Below are 20,396 nucleotides of genomic sequence, written 5' to 3'. Positions count from 1 at the left end.
TCGCATCTTACGTAATGTATATACACGTATTGTGGTAACTGCTGTCCCCTAACCGAGAACAAAACCGACCGAGTGGGAACGAATTTTGTTTCTTTCGTATCCCTGTCTATCACTTTTCGCTTTAATCTTCTGATTTCTATTAGCTGGTATTCAGCCCCTAATGGGCCCCTCATAACCTCCTTTATCTCCTCTTCTGTCAGATCCGTGTCTACATCCCTAATTACTCCCCTTCTCTGCAATAAATATCTGGGTATGTATATTCGGAACCCCTTTTCCTTTAGAATTGCGGAACTCACTAATCTGTTGGCCGCTACCCCATTGTTCATCTCAACTCTCATTCTATTTACGCCGAGCTTTTTAATTCCGTCGATACTTTTGGCAATGTCTATGTGTTTTTCGTATAATAGTTTCCCAACTGACATTGGGTGCACCCTCGAAAGCCCCTTTTTGTCCTTGTTAGTGCTTTCCACAATAACATAAAAGGGTCCTAAATCCGTACTTTGATATGCCATATTTGTGTATCCATTTGTACTTTTGTTCGCCTTGGTGTAAATTTGTTCATCACTTACCTTGTTTGCTTCTTGGTTGGTGCTTACCTCAGTCAGTTCCATAGCTACCTTCACATCCGGTTGGCGCAACATGCTTCTAGTGGTAGGGACCGATCCACTCTCCGTCCCTTTACGCTTTCCAGCCACGTTCACCACCTTCTTAGCTGACTTAGTAGGCATATTTGAGATTTTTATTAATATTTTTGAATTTTCAAAAAACGCTTTGTTATAGTTGCTAGTGTTTCCACAGTAACTGTACCTCGTCCTTCAATAAAATTAATAAATAAATCAGTAAATCATTCCTTCAATAAATTAAATCTTTTTCTCATAAAATCTCTACACTCGGCATTCTAAAATGCTTCATTTTAAAAACGAAATATGAAGATGAAAACAAGAGGAAAGTAGTAACAAGTTCTCAGAACATTTATTTTTAAAAAAATACAAACAGATCAACTGATTGTGAACATTTATTTATATTTTACAAATTTTCTTAATAAAAAGATAAATGAAAAACAAATCTTACAAAAAAGAGAAGATTAAATGGAAAATTTATTTTTGCAATCCAAATAGATACGTTAAATTGCTTGTCACTCCTGAATATCTGAATAATAATAGTAATAATAAGTATTGATTAAAATTGATAATAATTTTTAATAGTTTCTTTCTTTAGTAACATGTAAGTTTGGATCATTGATTTAATTAAAAAAAAAAAGAGCAAAATTTTGCATAAATACGATAATATTAGTATCTTACAATCACAAAATACATATGTACACTAGTTTAGGATATCTCGTAATAATAAAATAACAATTACTTGAGACTTCAAATGTAACTAATTATTCAAAATTTACATTTTATTACAAAAATTATTTCACAATTTCTTAACTAAATCACAGCCAGCTGATAAGTTTCGTTTTTTATACATTTAAAATTACAGTTTATTAGTACACATTTTATATTTCTGCAATCCAGTTGTACATGTTAGAAACTTTACACATTAAAAATGGAACTACATTTATCTATTTGATAAGTACTTTGTGAAATTCAAAAGATTATTTACATTTATTGGGTGTTGTATTTACGGTTATGATTACTTGAATCATTTTAGGAAGGGAAAGGGTCAACATCAGCTATGCAGCTTTTTGTAAACAGGTGCTAATTAGCGGAATAAAAGTATATTTTGTAGCCATACATTAAAATAAAAATATATGCTGTGAAATTTTTAGAAGAACTATACTATGTATTATAAAAAAAAGTCTAGATCACCTGAATCGGTAGTTGGGCGTAAAGCCCGTTTGAAAAAATAGACTTTTCCACTTTTTACTAAAAAAATTATGTACTCACTTACTCTGTAATCTTGTCAGCAGTTATTGCCATCGTAGAGATTTTAAACTTTTCACCAAAAAAAAATCCGTGTTGAGTTCGAAAAAGGATTTATTAATTGTTTAGTATCTTTCTCTCACGATTAGGGAATTAAGATTCACGAATGCATCTAATCTAGACACTTCCTTTCTTATTCTACCATACCCAGAATGAACAGCAATCATTTGACTGAAGCTCAGTACACTAAACTTAACCAATAAATAAAAACAAAAAAAAAATGGAATTAAGAGATCTGACATGTGGCGCAACCTGTCAAGTTAGATGGAACTAATAGCTACATTGTTATGACATGCAATTCCCAGATTAGTAATTTTAATATCTCATTTTTTTTCCCCTTTATTTTATGTTCTATAGATCACTGAATTCTATTTCTTATGCTAAAGAATTTTGTTTCTTTAGCATCTTAGCCAATTTTCGATTGAGAATAAAATGATCTAAAATAAAAACATAAAGGTTTGAACTGTAAGAAAAAAATGGTGAGAATTACCTTCTTTTGACATAATTCATTTACCAATGAACTGAAGTTTATGTGTTTCTTAGATTAGAAAGAGTAGAAGGAACTAATTAATTATTTATTTTTTTGGGTATAACCTAGAAATAAATTATTAAAAAAATAAATAATTTTCACATTTTCTAATGTTTAGGCAGGAAAAATATTAGCAAGCCAGTATAAGAATGATGGATGGCGTGATGCTTCGGTCTAATACTGTCTGCATGTTACTTAAACTGTATAAAAAATCTATGCCTACTAGATAGAAATAAATTATGATTATATAATATCAATGAACAAATGTTAACTTTGATTTTCTTTTTCAATAGAAAAATTACTTGTTTTAACATTTCTTTTTATTAAATGTTTTCGATGATTGCATTTGCTTTAAAATAAATTTTTAAATTGTAATACAAAAGTAAAAAGAGGTTATAAAAAACGTTTATTTATTAACAAAAAACATGTAATAAAACTATATCAGGAATAAAAATATAGTCCAGTTCATGGATCAATGAAATAATTTTTATTTTGTTCATGAGCTTGAAGGGTGCTAGGTCTAAGTTGTTCATGGCCTGCGACCTAAATTTAAATGTTGTCCATTCTATGCACGAATGTTCTAGTTTTCCTAATAAATAAAATGTGACTTGTAAACTATCTAGCGAGCAGACAAAAAGGTTAACATTTCTCTTGACACTCAGTCACGGAACAGGGAAATCATTTGATAAATAACTGATTGCCTTTAGATCGTTTAGACATTCAGATTGAAATTATAAAATTGGGGTAACTGATCAAGTCGAAATGGATAGCCTACGCAAAAAAAGAGAGAGTGGATGATGTTATAAGCAAAAAAATCAATAACTTACTTTGTTGATGACGATTTAATAATTCGGAGTAATCTCCGAACCTGTGATTAGATCTTCTGAAATATGCATGAAGCGTAGCTTCATGGTTCCATAAAACATTTCAGGCAAAACCTCAGACCAATAGAAATGGAAGTTTATTACAAATTGGTCCCTCTCTAAGATCATGAACTTTTTAGGGCCTGGTTGGTGGTTAATTAGATAAGTGCTCCCATTAATTTTAGATGTTTTCAGCAGCATAAGGCTATTAGCCATAATATATTAGAGGAAGCAAAGCTAAAACGTAGTTTAATGTTACTGCTGAGCATTCAGGCAACTCTATAAAAGTTGAGGAATTGAATTAGCCTTTTCTGAATTAGACCAGAGGACCTTTATAATTCTTTAGAGTCTCAGAGACTGGATTTAGATGCATCTCGTGGAACATTTATTTGATATAATTTACTTTTCTTACACTTACTTACTCTTCCTTTTTTTAAAAATTTGTATTCTTCGCTTCTTTTTAACCACTCACTCTAGGGACTGACACAGTAATTTGGACCGGTTTAATGCCTTTCAGAGCACAATAAAAACTAATTAAAATCTTAATCTGGAATATACGGAGTAAGGTTTGAGGTTAATTGCAGTAATATACAACTCTAATGGGAAGACGGTGGATTTTTACTGTACATAGGAATCTTTCAGGGCAACATTTGTTATCATTCTAAAAATAAAAATTAGGTTGGAAGAAGTGAGAAGTTTCTGTACGTATATATACATGTACAGTACATTTAAAATAATAAATAAATAGGGGGGAAAAAAACATCTCTTTAAGGGTGCGTTCCACTAAGCGCTCACAATGCTCACGACCGCGGTTTTGCAAGTTCCACTTGAATCGAAAACCCAAGTGGAATGGACTATGGGGCGTTTTAACCGTTCATGTAAACATTACAAATGGCGACCTCGAAAATAAGTCAGAAGCTTGAAGAGGTTGTTTTTTAATTTTAACCCCGTTTATAAGCAGTTATAATAAACTTTATTAATTATTGGTAAAGTTGACTTATATTAAAAATATATATGTATAATTCAATTTTTTTATAGTACATTTTAATGGAGTATTTATAAAATTTACGTTTAAATAAAATTAAAATGTCTTTTGTGGCAACAGTAGGATATTTATTAATGCAACGTAATAATGCTTTAGAAAGTTCTTCATCTAGTTCCGATGAAAAGTGGAATGCAATTTTACAAAATCGCAATAGTGAAAAGCGAAAACTTAGGCCACGTATTATTAACTATCAAAGTGTAATTGATCGTTATTCAGTGATTTAGTAATTTTTTCATTTTATTATTTTTTTTAGACTTTCGAGAAACACATTCAATTATTTTGCATGAGATAATACTTTCATTTACCTGATATAATTTTTTCGGTCGCCATCTTTGCTTTTAAAAATTGCGCCAACCTTCTGAACGCCCACTTCGACCCAGCTCTTAAGGTGGAGCGTTGTGAGCTTCGCGTGAGCGAAAATAAAGACGCCATTAGTGACGTTTTCGCCACGACCACAACGACCGCGGTCGTCAAGTGGAACGGCTAAAAGTACATTTTGATCGTTGTGAGCGCTTAGTGGAACGCACCCTAAGTCACTTGAAACATCTTGTAACTTAAAATTAGATATAAATTCCAAAATTATTTTTTTTCCATCAATTGAACGAAGATATCTCTTATTACAGATAATGTTCATCACATAAAGGCATCTTGACCAAAGTGAGTCGGTGCCATTTCCTACCCACCTTGTATCTCATCACTATCAATTTTCCTTTATGATCATCTCTGTCGCTGGATTCATTTTGTGTTCTTTTCCTTACCTGCGCACAGCTATTCAAATAATGGTGATAACCAATTAATGCGTTCAAGCGTATAATGTTTGCTGTGATCGATGATCGCTCCAGACAACTCTGTAGAGATAAGCTTCGTCCCAGGGACCGGTGCTAAACTCGCTCTTCCTTTTCTAGTACCATAACTTCTGTAAAATAAATAAAAATAATTTTAAATGTATAAAAATGAGAGAAAAAAAACAATAGTTATTTATTTAACAAGTGTGGAAATAGTACTTTTCCTCACGCGAGGCAGGGTTTGCACGCTCGAGCGAGCGAAGCGAGGCGAGTGCAAGTGCAAATTGCCGAGTGTGAGGAAAATACTTTACACTCGAGTTAAATATTATATTTTTTCTGCAACCATTTATTAACTAATAAAATTAAAAATTTCATTTTTACAGTCTACAAAAAGTAATTTATTTATTATAAACATTTATTGTTATATTACAATTATTTACATTACTTACGTATTTACATTACTTATTACATTTTCTGCTGTTTCTTTTATTGATGGAGGAGTGTTTTCTAAACAGGCATCACTAGAATCCATTTTAAATTTCTATAAGGTAACACTATAACCTTTTTAACTGTTATAATTAAAAATATCTAATTATTTATTAAAGTATTATTTTTATTTCTATATTCCTTTCAATTTTTATTTTATTTTTTAATATTCGTTTTTTAATTATTTAAATAAAATAAATTTAAATAAGCTTATTAGAGTTTTACAGAAAATATTTATGTTAATAACAAAACTTCTTATATCAAGGAAGCACAATAAAGTTTTTCCACTCACTTGTGCGGAAAGTGACACTAATGGGAATTTTCCCCCACTAGTGTGGGAAGTTGGGCATTACACAGCTGATTTTAATTGAGTAATGAGAACTTCCCTACATGGTTGCAGAAAAAAACAAAAATTATACGTTTAAATACTTTTCTAAGGATTGAATTAAACACAATTAAACATAAGTTGGGTTTATTCACTTAATACATAAACGCTAACATAAAGTATAACATATCACAAAGGGTGTCACTTGCTACCTAAACTGTTACTATCCCTCAACAGTGTTGCCACTTCTATATCATACATTTAAATTTACCTACAAATTTATAAATACCACTATTTTATATACATACAATTTTTTTGTTTTTGTTTTGTTTTAAAGTAAAAACAATCTAAGGTAGTTGCCATATTTCACATTTCAGTGCACTGCTGGTCTCCGGACAGTGCTTTATCTCGTTACGGACCAAACTGTCCCATTACCAGACACTAAGAACTGTAAAAGGATTCAAGGGGGGAAAAAATAATCTAACGCTAAGCAGCTGGAACCGAATGTGGGATTTTATCAAGGGATTGCTCTACCCTAACCACTAAACTAATCTCTTCCCCGACAAAAGCTTTAATCCTTTTCATAGTACAGTATTTTCTGAACGCTAGAAATTTGTGGAAGTTTAAATCTAGTGAATTTATGGGTGCGTTATCATATTTTACCGTTAGGGATTGAGTTATAGTTAAATGAATGCTTACAAAAATAAAGTTAGTTGACAGTACTATCGATTAGGGTATTTCAAAAAATGTTGAATTTTAAATTTTCAAAGAGCGACGGGCCGAAAATCAAAGTTCATTTAAAAACAAAAAGTGTTTAAAAAATCACTCATTGATTGATAGTAAATCAATTTCAAATTATAAATGCAAAATATTCCGTAATTTAGACGTTTCAGTAACTAAAATTATTTGTTTATTAAATTCTGTACGAAACACTTAAAAAATTGAGTTGTTTTTAACATTAATTAATAGAAATTTTTCAAAAATGTATATTTTTCTTAATATTTTTTTTTTTAATACAGCTTCTTTAATTATTCATAACCTTGAAAGTAAAATGACCATTTCCAACTGCATTCTCTTTATAACAAATTATATTTAAATAAACTTTGTACAATTACATGTTTTGCTAATAATTTTAAAAGATACAAAACATTTAATTAAGATTTTTTTATACAGGGTGTTCATTTTAAGACGGCTGAAATGCATCTCCTGCTTAAACGGTTGATCTGAGCAAAAAAATGGTAGAGGGAAAATTTGTTGCCCGTCACCTCTAGTTTCAGAATATGTGACTTGATTTTAGATTCCTGCCCGCATACGCGGCTGTCGCGCGACCAAAAGTGAGGGTTCGCAGTTGACCCCCATTTTCATATACACAGATTTAAAGAGTATAAAAAGTTGTGAAAGAAACCGGAAACCGCAATTTGATATCTTCAAAATTAAAGGTGCTAGGCTATTTCAAAATCTGGTATTTTTTAATCATATTTCAATCTTTTAACTTGTTATCAAAGAGAAAGAAGAGCTCGCGATAGGTCATTTTCATGTATTTTTTCATCCCCTTTCTTCTGAAAATATTGCCAAGGCAGTAAAGCTAGTATTTTTCTTAATATCGGGAAATAAGTCATTTTCCGAGTGATTTTTCTAAGGAAACCCAAATGTTAAGAGCTTTAGATGTTCTCAAGCATACACAAAATGGCTAGAAATTAATTTTACATCTGTTACAAACAAGAAGGTTTAATAATTGTTTAGTAATTTTGGGAGAGTTGCGTTGAATTACCAAAAAAATTGGAAACCTCCTGCCACATATTTAAGTGATCAATATCTTTCAAGTAAAGAATCAAACTTATTCCTTAATTTATCAAATAATGCATTTTACTCAACTTGTGAAGCATGTACTGTGCCTTCAAAGGTGCCTTCTCTGGCACGCAAGCCAAAATCAAGGTTAGCCAGGAGGTTATCAACTGCTCTCTGTATCTGAGGAAGCACCTGTGAAGGCACAGTACATGTTTTACAAGTTTGGTCGCGCATCAGCCGCGTATGCGGGCAGGAATCTAAAATCAAGTCACATATTCTGAAACTAGAGGTGACTGGCAACAAATTTCTCCTCTACCATTTTTCGCTCAGGCCAACCGTTTAAGTATGAAATGCATTTGATCCGTCTTAAAGTGAACACCCTGTATAAGGATTTCTTTATGTAAAAGTGAACTTGGTTTAACATCTTGCATAATCCACAGGAAGGAATTTGCCGATACTGTTATTAGGTTCTTCACGGGCAGCCAGGCTGCAATTAAAGCTCTGGCCTCTGTATATAAAAAAAAAAAAGCAAAACAAAAATCTTTTGATCAATGGTAGTGGACCTTTAAATATTAATCGATTTTGCACTACTACGAACAACTACTACTACTACGATATTTAATTAATTTCTTTTTTGTTTATAAATATCGTTTAGAAGTATTGAAATATCGAATGCATTCTATTATTAAAAATTAAATTATAACTACAAAACAAGATTATTAAATAATCATCCACGTAACCTCATCTATTGGTTTCTCGTCTGAAATATTTAGCATTGATTGCTATTGAGAATAAAGAAGCAAGTCAATTAAACACGAACACTCTAATTGACAAATTTGCGGCTGCAAAATCTAGACAAAGAATCAATTAAATAACTTTTTATACTTTGTTTATATTCAGATATGTTTTGTTTTTAATTTGTAATCAGTTTTCTTTTAAACGTTTAATCCTCGTATTTAAATGTAATTTAAAATCCTTAAATATATGTATAAATGTTTCAATTAATATAGGTAGTTTTTCATTCTCTGCTCTTAAGTTAAAAAATAATTTTCCTTTGTATAAACAGTTGAAATAAAAGAAATGTTAGTAGGGGTCCCTGTAGTTAGAATTTACTTATGGGCCCAAAAAATTTAGTTACGCCACTGGTTGGCAACAAAAATTTTGGGCAAAAAAGGGCCCAATTCTTTAGTGATTTATTTAAAGAATGGTTGCGAAATATTAACAATCAGTTTTCAATAGAAAATATGATGCTTGAATGCAACAAGATATTTGAATTTACAAATTGTTTTCAGTCTTTTGATTTGAAATGGCCCCATCGAGCCAAGGTGTTTAATTGGTGCATATATTTTCATTTAGAAAAACATTTTAAGCAGTTTGTGAATAATAAAAAAAAAAGTGGTACACTAAAGTTAACTAAATAATTTCTAATTAATGAGAAGTTAGGATAGACAGTGCTTAACAATACTCAATGATTTAATTGCTATTAAGTCTGTCTGAAGAGGATAACCACTTCATTAAAAATTCAATTAGAATTGTCAAGCTTCTTCTCATTATTTTTAATTTCTTAAATTATCTAAGACTTCTGCATTAATGTGACAACACAAACTGAGAAGGTACTCAGGGACAAAGACAGTGAGGCTGCTCATTGGGAAGCACTATTGATTTATGGTGTACCATGAATATCTCTGGTAAATCATGGTATTTACCCAAGTAAATTCGAGATAGATTTCCATCCAAACTATACTGTAATAATTTACATTTAAGCACACTTAGTTAGTTAGATATTGTAATAGTTGATAAAGAAATGAAGATTAGACGCCATTTAAGGTGGTAACCAAAGGAATTAGAAGTTACTTATAGATTAATAAAACTTGTTTCGAGTCCAGCCTTGCTTATATCACTGATAAAGTTGTAAAATAAATAAGAATCCTACATCATCCTATATTTTGGATCTCAATGCAATGAAATGAACTTCGAAAAGGTAGAAAAAAAGTAAAGGAGTTTTTGGAAGAGTGCATAAAAAAAATGGCAAAAACATTATTCAGATGAATGCATGCGATTAAAGAATTTGCATTAAGGAATAACTTCATTCATTTTTAAGGAAGTCTAACACTTGTGGAAGCAATCCAACTCGTATCATTTAATGTTTCAATTAGGCTAAGAGATGTTCGAGTTCATAATACGATATTTTGGGCGAACAAGAAAATGCATTAATGGATGCAAAAAAATTTTTTTAGTGTCAACAAAATTTGTGAAATATGAAAAAAAGAAAAGAAAGACAAGTAGGGTATCTCTGAAGGAAGTTTTTGTAGAAGAATTCAATAATTAAATAGTTGGTGGCTTATTTTATTCATTAAGAGTTAGGAGTAATAGGTAAAACCGAAAAAAAAAAGGCTTGGATTAAGTTTAAAGAAGTATTTGAAGAAGAAGTGGTAAGGAAAACTGCATAAAAATCGATGAGAACAAAGTTGATGAGAACAAAATGAAGTTTAAGCAGAAACTGCAATCTCAAAGTAATATATTTTAAAAGAATTTAAAAGCTGTTGTTAAGGTGAAGAGGATAAAAAAAAAAAAAGATGGAAATAAAAAATTAGAACAAGTTTACAAAATACAGAAAGATTATTGAAAAATATTCAAGACGAATAGAAAAATGTCGAAAAAGTATTCATTAAACTACAGAAAAATAAGGTTATAAAAACTAACTGGTAGGTTATTTTAGAAGAAACACAAGGTGCGAAGTAAGTAAGATGAGATCGAAAGAAAATAATTCAAAGAATAATCTGTTTATAAAGAGAGAAAAAAAAAAAACTGAAAGCTGAAGACTCAGTAAACAAAGCAAAAACAAAAATTGTAAAAGCAAAAAGAATTATGAAGAAGTAAAAAAATTGAAGTTAACAGGGCGAATTCAAAGCAGTATGGCCAACTTAAGAGACTGTTTAATAAATAATTGTTTTATTTATTTGTTTTGTGAAATCACATTCAAAGAGTTGAGCTAATTAATACAAAAGTAAACAAAGAAACTTTCATTAAATAAATAGTAATAAAAATATAAATGAAACTGAATAAACTATAAGATAAACATAAAATTAAGATTAAATAGGCACTGCTTCTCAGAAATTCTTTTAAATAAATAAAAACTTAATTCATAATAAATTTATCATTTGAACCTAACAGAGAGTATAATATAAAAAGAACATCTTTCTAAATATGAGCTGTTATTTTTTTAAAGTGGTATAAGTCCATTTTTCCATGTATCGAGATATTTAAGGCTTTGCATTTGAATTAATTTAAAAATATTCGAAACCCTTAATCTATTCAAGTGATGTTATTAACACTATACACCTTTTAAATTTTATTATGAAATCATAATTATTATAAAATTTTTAAAAAAGTAAACAATTTTTTTTAGCTCCAAATGGACTTACACCACTTTCAAAAATAACATATTACAAGAAATAAATTTAAGTCCATAATTTTATAGACATTATAGCTTTACTGAAATTGGGTTTTTATGTAAAAAGTAATAATTAAAATAAAGACATTTAAATACACGAATAACCAAGTTTATTTTATTTTTTTAATTTCAGTTATATTAAAAATATAAAAATGAAAATTACTTCGTTAAGATCTTTAAAGCAAAAAAAGATATTTAAACTTACTTTTACAGTTAGCATAATATCTTCTAACGAGCAGCGTACACTGAAGTAGCAATAATCAAAAATAATTGCAATAAGAAAGTTGATTTAATTATAATTATTAGAAATGGACTTATTCCACTTTCAAAAAAGAATATTTTTGTGATAACATTTTGTAGTCAAAATTCTTTTGTTGACTTTAAAAAAAAAAAATCGTACTCCATTGAATGTATGATTATAAATATGGAAAGACTGTGTCTATATCTTACTGAAATTACCATTAACTCATTTATTTAAAAATTGGACTTATACCACTTTCAAAAATAACAGCTCATATTTCTGTCTAATTGATTGTATAATAATTGCTAATAATAAGGGAAGGGATTAGCTATGAGGTTAGCATACTGGACTCCCACGCGGAGGTCCCGGGTTCGAATCCAGCAGCTGACCCTTAGATTCTTTCTTCCTAGGAGCTTCTTACAGCTCACTGTCCGGTGATGGACAGTGTTGTCTGTAACGAGAGAACACTGTCCGGAGGCCGGCAGTGCACTGAAAAAAGCTCCGGGCGCCAATAACCTTAGATGTTGACGCGCCTTAAATCATATGTATAAAAAAAAAAAATTGCTAATAATAATAATTTAAAATCAAGCCTTTTGAAAAGTAGAGACATTTGGGGAAATATAAGTTTGATAAGGATGTTATGGTTTAAAGTTGGTGGTAGGTGGAATTCAACTAGTATAAGTTGTTCTATAAAGTTATAAGAAGGAATTGTTTTAAGAAGTTGGTTTTAGCATGAAGAAGTTCTGAAGTTGATTATAATTAATTAAAATTTATTTGAGCCAATGCTAAATCATTTTAATTAATAACAAAATCCTAAATTAATTAAGGAATTGTACTATACGGTTCCAAGAATGACTGATCAATGCACTTTTACTGCTGCAGCAAAATAATGTGAATGAATACCAATTTAAATCCTTACAGGCCAATAGTTCTAAGAAGAATCATTAAATTGTAAAAAACAAATTTTAACTCTTCAAATTGAACTTAACATTTATTTTCTATTAAAACTTATTATTAAAAAAATTAAACCATGACGAAAAATTCCATCACTCGTGTTCAAACAATTCTAATCCGCTTAATACACGGACTGTCCTACGTCATAAAGAACACTGCCAACCAAATGATTTAATAAGTTGACACGAAGTTCCACCAGTGAGTGGTATATCGTAATTGCATCTCTCCAACGTTCTATAACTTGTACTTCTGTTTTAAAAAAAATCAAATCACTTATAACACTTAGGTATTGTATGTCGTGAATGCCATTAAAAGAGATTATTAGATAAGCAAAAAACAAAATAAACATAAATTATTAAATTTTTTCCTTAAATATTTTTTTTTGTTTTAATTTATTACAAACAAGAAATACAATAATTACTTGCGCCAAGCAGGACTTGAACTGTTTCAAGGTTGTCGTAATTAACCTACTTTTCAATATGACACACTAACCTGCAATTTATTATAAACATTTTTTCCTCCAGGTGGTGTATGTAATTTTTTATTATGAGGTTGTTTTAAATAAAGTCTAACATTTAATACTTCCTTTTATTCTACAAAGAGATTATTGTAATTCTGCAGTGGATATATTCGTTTTAATATCGGTTCGAAACAGTCGTTATACAAATTTATCAGCGTGTATATGAGGTGTGGCTATTAAATAACGAGATTGATGCTGCTACAGAAGAACTATGCATGCGCCAAATCCTAACGACCGACAGCTGTGCAGCGTAAAAAGCCTTCTCTTTCGATTGCAGCGTCTCACACGTGTTTGTAGAGAAATCTGTCTGACCGGAACCGTCGTTTGTGTAAGAGGTGTTAGTTTCGTTTAGCCGAAAACATGATATTCTATACATGTAGTAGAGCAACGAATTGTAGTGAAATTTTACATCAAAACTTGATAAAACCGCTACTGAAACTTATCTTTTATTAAAAGAAGTTTATGGTAATGAATGTTAAAAACACATGCGCAAGTTTTTGAGTGGTTCAAGCGTTTCCAAGATGGCCGAGAAGACGTCGGAGATGATGACCGCCCCGGGTCGCCCTTCCACGTCCCAAAACGGATGAAAATATCGATTATAATTAAATCTACATTACTACCGTGAGGTGCTTGCTCAACTCCGTTGACCCGATTTGTGGAAGAACAAGACACATGGGTTCCCCATCAAGACAACGCGCCAGCTCACACTGCATTGTCTGTCGCAAGACGTTTCCAGCCAAGTACAACATCCCAGTTTTAGGCCAACCGTCCTTATTCGCCTGATCTGGCCCCCATGTGACTTTTATCTGTTCCCTTAAAGTCAAATCTGCATTAAAAGGAACACGATTTCAGCTCCGTTGAAGCTGTGAAAGAAAAAGCGGCACGCGTCATGCAGGAGCTCAGAGAAAAAGACTTCCAGCACTGTTTCGAACAATGGTAAATTCGCATGGAGCGTTGTAGGGATAGGAGAGGGATGTATATTGAAGGTGATAATAACTAAATATGTATAAATTTAAAATAAAATGTTTTACAGCAATAGTCTCGTTATTTAATAGCAACACCTCGTATTTATCATAAAGAAAAGCATACACAAAATGGCTAAAAATTAATTTTACATCTGTTACAAACAAGAAGGTTTAATAATTATTTGGTAATTTTGGGAGAGTTTCGTTTGATTACCAAAAAAGTTGGAGACCTCCTGCCACATATTTAAGTGATCAATATCTTTCAAGTAAAGAATCAAACTTATTCCTTAATTTATCAAATAATGCACTTTACTCAACTTGTGAAGCATGTACTGCACCCTTAAAGGCAGGCGCCTCCTCAGATACGGAGAGCAGTTGATAACCTCCTGGCTAACCTAGTTTGCGAGCCAGAGGAGGCACCTTTGAAGGCACAGTACATACAGGAATCTAAAATCAAGTCACATATTCTGAAACTAGAGGTGACGGGCAACAAATTTTTCCTCTACCAATTTTTTGCTCAGATTAACCGTTTAAGCATGAAATGCATTTGAGCAATCTTAAAATGAACACCCTGTATAAGTATTTCTTTATGTAAAAGTGAACTTGGTTTAACATCTTGCATAATCCGCAGGAAGGAATTTGCCGATACTGATGTTAGGTTCTTCACGGATAGCCAGGCTGCAATTGAAAGCTCTGGCCTCTCCTAGTAAGAACCAAATTTCGGTCAATTCTTGCCACGTTGCTCTTAATTTGTTAGGAGCTTTGAATACTGTTTCGATTGCTTTTGGTCCCCTGGTCACTCTGGGATTCCGGGTAACGAATTTGCTGATGAAACAGCAAAGGAAGGAGCTGCGTTGATAACAATGACTCCTCAGCCCATTATCCCTGTATCCTATCGACGTTGGAGAACATAGAGGTGGAGCAGTGGATTTTTGAAGGAACATCGGAAACGGTCGGAGATCCCGAGGAAATCCTTGGCCTGTCAAAAACGGCTATAGTTGGTTTTAGCAGGTCCCGGATCCGCCAGTTGGTTCAGGTGTGTTCAGTGGACATGCGAATTTAGCGTACCATCTTTTCAAATGCGGCCTTATCCAGTCTCGCCAATCTGCGCTGGCTGTGGTGAGTCCAATGAGACTGTGCGGCACTTTGTAGAGGTCTGCCCTGTTTATTCTAAAACTAGATTCCTCGTCTTCGGAAGGTCAAATGTCTCCCAGCCGGAGATTGTGGCTTCTGGAAATCTTAACGACCTTTCTAGGTTTATTCAGTGCACTGGGCGATTGAGTCGCCATGCTCCCCAGTGCCCTGGTACTACTTTATTAGTTTATTGTATTGGTATCTGGCAACCTTTAGCCGGATTAGTTTGAAAGCCCCGGTATCTCTTATGAGATGAGTGGTAGGCGGGGTACAATGGGCATTTTGTATTACCTGCGTTCCTTCCCCTTTCTGGTGGAACCGCCCGTCTAAAACAATCTAATCTAACAACTTGCAAAAAGAAATTTAGAGAACTATGGTTGCTTACAAATGTGTTAATTCGACCAGCGAAACACTTACGTATGAACCAATTTCCTCTTTCGATTTATCAAAATCCAAATGTACAAAACACTGATCCCTCCATGAATATTGAATCATACTCAAATCTAAAAAATGAAGTTCATTACTGGAGTCGAATAAAGAAACTGGATAAGCATTTTGCTTAAAACACATGGTATTTCGTGAAACGTAAGACTATAAAATTCGTACCTGGCACGTAAAGGTCTCTCCTTGTTGTCTAGAAATTGGAAACGGCATCAGTAAATACGTAAATATGGCTAAAAGAGAACAGGACCGGTGCAAGTGGTTGTCTCAACGGGTGCTGATGATTTAATCAATATTTTTTACTTATAAATTCTTTATTTTCAGTGGAAAAACGATTTTAGAAATTGAAAACATCTTAATGGTTCTTTTATATGTTTATTAAAACTATTAAAATATTTTCTTCATTTAAACGTTTCTCACATTTGCTGTATTGTTCAATACAGTGCCAACTGAATATTGAATTACACTGCCAAGTCGTAATTCAAGATGGAAGTGGAAACCACATGGAAGGTAATTTTTTGGCAGTAGAGACCTTGGGAATAAAACGAAAGTACATCGTATCAACTTTCCACTTTTAGTTTATATTAATAGGGGACAGGGCATAATTTTATCTTTAGCTGTTAATATATTATCAATTTCTTTTAATGTAATCCAAGTTGAAATTATCAACAATTAGGTCATTGTGTTTATTAGCTTGTGTACAACAATAGCATAAGACCAGTTTTTTTTATCTATTTCAACATATAAAGTTACCGGAAACATTATTAATTTGTCCTTTGCTGTAATAAATCGATAATCATGGAGATAATGCGTATTATATTGCGCATAGCAAAATTCAAGGTGAAAGAGAACGGTAAATACTGTTTATAAAGTCCATGAAATCACGGTTAACTGGTACGTGTTTAAACACTATTAATGTTCTACCTTGTTAATTTTTATTATTTCTTATTAAGAGAATTTATTGAATGTTTAGACACATTTGTTTTACTGTTTGATGAATGCAAATTTATCTTTATTAAAACTTAGTTTTACTATATATTGTGAATACAATATTTTAAATTTTTCTGGGTTGCCCATTGTTACATTACTATTTTTTAAAGAATCTTTTAGCGCCCATATCATTCTCAGTGCACTGTAAGCAGTGTTCCTTCGTTTCTAACAAAAATAAGTACTTACAATATCTCTTATTAAATAGTCCTTTTTACTTTAAATTTGTCTTGAAAAGAAATCAAAGTTATAAAGACAATATGTATCTTCCAATAGAGTTAAATAAATGTAGAATGTAATTGAACAAATTCTATAGTATTCACAGAGGCACCACGGTAGCCGAGCGGTTAGAGGCGTGACCTGTAAAGCTAATGTATTGTGGTACTGGGTTCGATTCCCGGTCTTAGGCCTTGGATTTTATTTAATGGTTAATATGAGAAATTTACAGTAAAGTATGTTTGCTAGTAGCCTCCGTCCACGACACCTAATTGGTAGTTGGACGTAAAGCCCGCCTGAAAAAATAGGCAATTACTTTACTTTACTTTACTTACTATAGTATTCACAGTATACACATCAGACATACCTGTACAAACCTCTACACTACTCTATACATATGCAGACGACACAGCCTTACTAGCTACAAGTACAGATCCTTCATCAGCTTCATACAAGTTACAGACACACTTACATAAAATAGAATCCTGGGCAAAGAAGTGGTGGATTAAAATGAACTCACAGACATCCTCTTAACAGTCATCTCCTGTCCTCTTCAACAGCAATCCTCTTTCTTGTACAGATCTGGGTGCGCTACCTTGGGGCTCTACATAGACAAAAGACTCACGTGGAACCCGCACACTAGACTTAAAAGACAAGTAATGACAAACAGACTTCTTGGACTACGCTCCAAATTGCCCATTGAACTCAAACGCTTAACATACAGTACTATACTCACACCTATGTGGACTTACGGTCTAGAGCTGTGGGATTCAGCCAAACCTACAAACATACGGACTGAACAAGACATTTCAGTCGAAACTACTCCGACAGATAGTTGACGCTCTTTTCTACGGTGACTAACCTCACCCTTCACACCGACCTCAACATTCCTTTCTTAGACCAACTCGCCAAGACTAAATACCAAAAATTCCATACTGCTCTCTCGACTAGCTCTAATCCTCTTGTACTGTCTCTCGTCTCCTCTGACATCCCTAATACTCCTTGCCGACTGAATCGCCAGTGGCCCCGCGACTTCCTTACAGTCTGAAGACCTAAACGTCATCCTTCTCCAATAGAGAGTGCTACCGCTGGTCTCTTCGCTCCTCCTGCTCTCCTTCCGCACCAGTTCATCACTATCTCCATATTTACTGATTGTATACAATGTATATTACAAAATAAATTAAAAAAAAATCTAATAAAAAATATACCTATTAAATAGACCTACCTCTTTAATTTTATTCATAAAAAATGTTTAGCTAATTGAAAATGTGGTTTTGGTTAGCAGTGCTGGATAATATTATTAATTTAATCTCTCGTATCTAATGATGGATGAATATCCAAACCGGTTATGGATTCAATAAACATGCGTGCTGCTACGGATGGATAAAATCAAGAAGATTAGCAGTTTATTTGAAGGCATATCAGTGATAACTGATAACTCTTAGATTGTCTACAGTCAGAACAAGTTCTACTTTAATCTGTTTCAGGATGTTTTTTGATAATTTGTACGATTTGCTATTTGTATTTGTATAGTTAAACGTTTAACAAAAAATAATTTAATGTAGTCGCGATAAAAAGATTTAAGAGTATTTTTAAGTTGTTAATTAAACAGACGTTAGGGAAATAAAATATTATTTAGTATTTTGGCAAGTTTCGGTTGGTACCATTGGAAGGAGTGGGGTAGAGGGAGTAGTTGTTGCGCGCCCCTTATATCTATCTTATATTCTGTGCTGAAGGTTGATGCCTCTAAGGTTATAAAATGTGTTTAATTTGTTTATAATTATAATTTGTTTACAGTGTTGTTGTTTGTATACAGGGTGTATACGGAGGAGTGGTCGAAACTTCGGGAGGTGATTCAGCAGCTCAAGTGCAACAAAAAATATTCTATTCTCAATAGTGCCCAAGATATTTGCATTTTTAACTATTCCGTCGATATTCGCGTTTTTCGCCATAAAAACGGCCGTAACTTTTCTATCCTTTATCCTACAACAAATCTGCTTATTCCAAACGAAAGAGCATTAAATTTCCTATAAATCTGCTCAATACAGAGCCTCAAAACGATTCTTATAACAGTGAAATGTTTTACTTGAATGTCTAAAAATTTCGTTCTCGATGATTTTCGTTAAAATTTTCAACTGCATTTTCTCAATGGTTAATGAATCAAGGAATCAAATAATTGCAGAAAAAGTTGCGCATTTATTGAGCTTCAAGATCATATGGATTTTTTTGGTTTTTAATAAAACCCTACCCCGATCAGAGGGGTGTAAATGCAGAAACTGGAATTTTGCGAACTGACTTTTCATTACTAATTTACTCAAATATCAATTTTTACCATTTTAGTAACATTTTAGTTTAGAACAATTATTATTTTATAAAACGGAAGTAAAAAATAAAGTAGCAATAAAACACAGAAGTGAAAAAGTACAATAGGCAGGTGCCTAGTTAAAATTGCTACAAAAATCGTTCGAACTATTCAAACAAAGAAGTGGGAAAGAATTGTGGCAAATTTTTAGTTTCTTGACTACAATTATTTGTGCAACATATTTTAACGACAAAATGGAGATTTTTTTCATCAAAGTTAATTAATATTAATTCAAAACTAATCAATTTTTGGAGAAGGAACAAAAAGAATATAACCATTTTATTTTTGAATTATTATCAATTAACTTTGATGAAAAAAACCCTCCATTATGTCATTCAAATAAGTTGCACGAACAATTGCAGTCAATTACTGCGTTTTATTGCCACTTTATTTTTTACTTCCGTTTTATTAAATAATAATTGTTAAAAACTAAAATGGTTACTTTTCTTTTTGTTCCTTCTCCAAAAATTGACATTTGAGTAAATTAGTAGTGAAAAGTCAGATTGCAAAATCCCAGTTTTCTGCATTTATCCCTCTGTTCGGGGTAGGGTTTTATTAAAAACCAAAAAAATCCATATGATCTTGAAGCTCAATAAATGCGCAACTTTTTCTGAAATTATGTGATTCCTTGATTCATTAATCATTGAGAAAATGCAGTTGAAAATTTTAACAAAAATCATCGAGAACGAATTTTTTAGACATTAAAGTAAATATTTCATTGTTATAAGAAACGTTTTGAGGCTCTGTATTGAGCAAATTTTTAGGAAATTTAATGCAGATTTGTTTGGAATAAGCAGATTTGTTGTAGGATAAAGGATAGAAAAGTTACGGCCGTTTTTGTGGTGAAAAACGCGAATATCGACGGAAAAGTTAAAATGCAAAATATCTTGGACACTATTGAGAATCGGGCCAAAGTGAATAGAATATTTTTTGTTGCATTTGAGCTGCTGAATCACCTCCCGAAGTTTCGACCACTCCTCCGTAAACACCCTGTATATTATTACTATTTTTAATTTCCCCCTTTAACCCTAACAATGTCAGTGCTTACTGGTTATTTTATTCTTTAAAAGGGTTGTTACCAACACAGTTATCATCGGGCTATACCTTTGGCCTAAATAAGTGATTAGTTAATAATTAACTATTATCAATTGCAAAATTCGATTCTAAAGCACTCACCAGAGCGGTTGGCTCGTCCTGCATACAATGTGGAATCATTTGCTGATAATGAATTAGGTTCATTTGCAGTGTCCGTTCTCTGGGCAAGTTTGCTTTCAACAGGTATACCACACCAACAGCAAAGCCTGCAAATTATACAAACAAATAATTATTTGTAACCAATACTAAATAAGTAACTCTTATATGTTAAAAATCAT

General features: G+C 32.2%; 1 protein-coding gene across 1 annotated transcript in view; it reads right to left on the bottom strand.

The window, feature by feature from the left end:
• LOC141461079 (cholecystokinin receptor type A-like) overlaps positions 1-20,396 on the bottom strand; it is a 428,938-nt gene that overhangs the window by 14,252 nt on the left and 394,290 nt on the right. The window contains exons 9-10 of the mRNA XM_074141758.1: positions 20,200-20,324; positions 808-5,281 (exon numbers count right to left, since the gene is read on the bottom strand). Of these exons, the coding sequence (XP_073997859.1) occupies positions 5,247-5,281; positions 20,200-20,324 (160 nt within the window). The 3' untranslated portion in view covers positions 808-5,246. The remainder of the gene's footprint in view (positions 1-807; positions 5,282-20,199; positions 20,325-20,396) is intronic.

This window comes from Rhodnius prolixus, unplaced genomic scaffold (genome assembly GCF_049639745.1).
Source record: "Rhodnius prolixus isolate KJV_2025 unplaced genomic scaffold, Rpr scaffold_6, whole genome shotgun sequence".
Lineage (NCBI taxonomy): Eukaryota > Metazoa > Arthropoda > Insecta > Hemiptera > Reduviidae > Rhodnius > Rhodnius prolixus.
The sequence above is the reverse complement of the archived record's forward strand: the minus strand, read 5'-3'. Positions and strand labels throughout refer to the sequence as shown.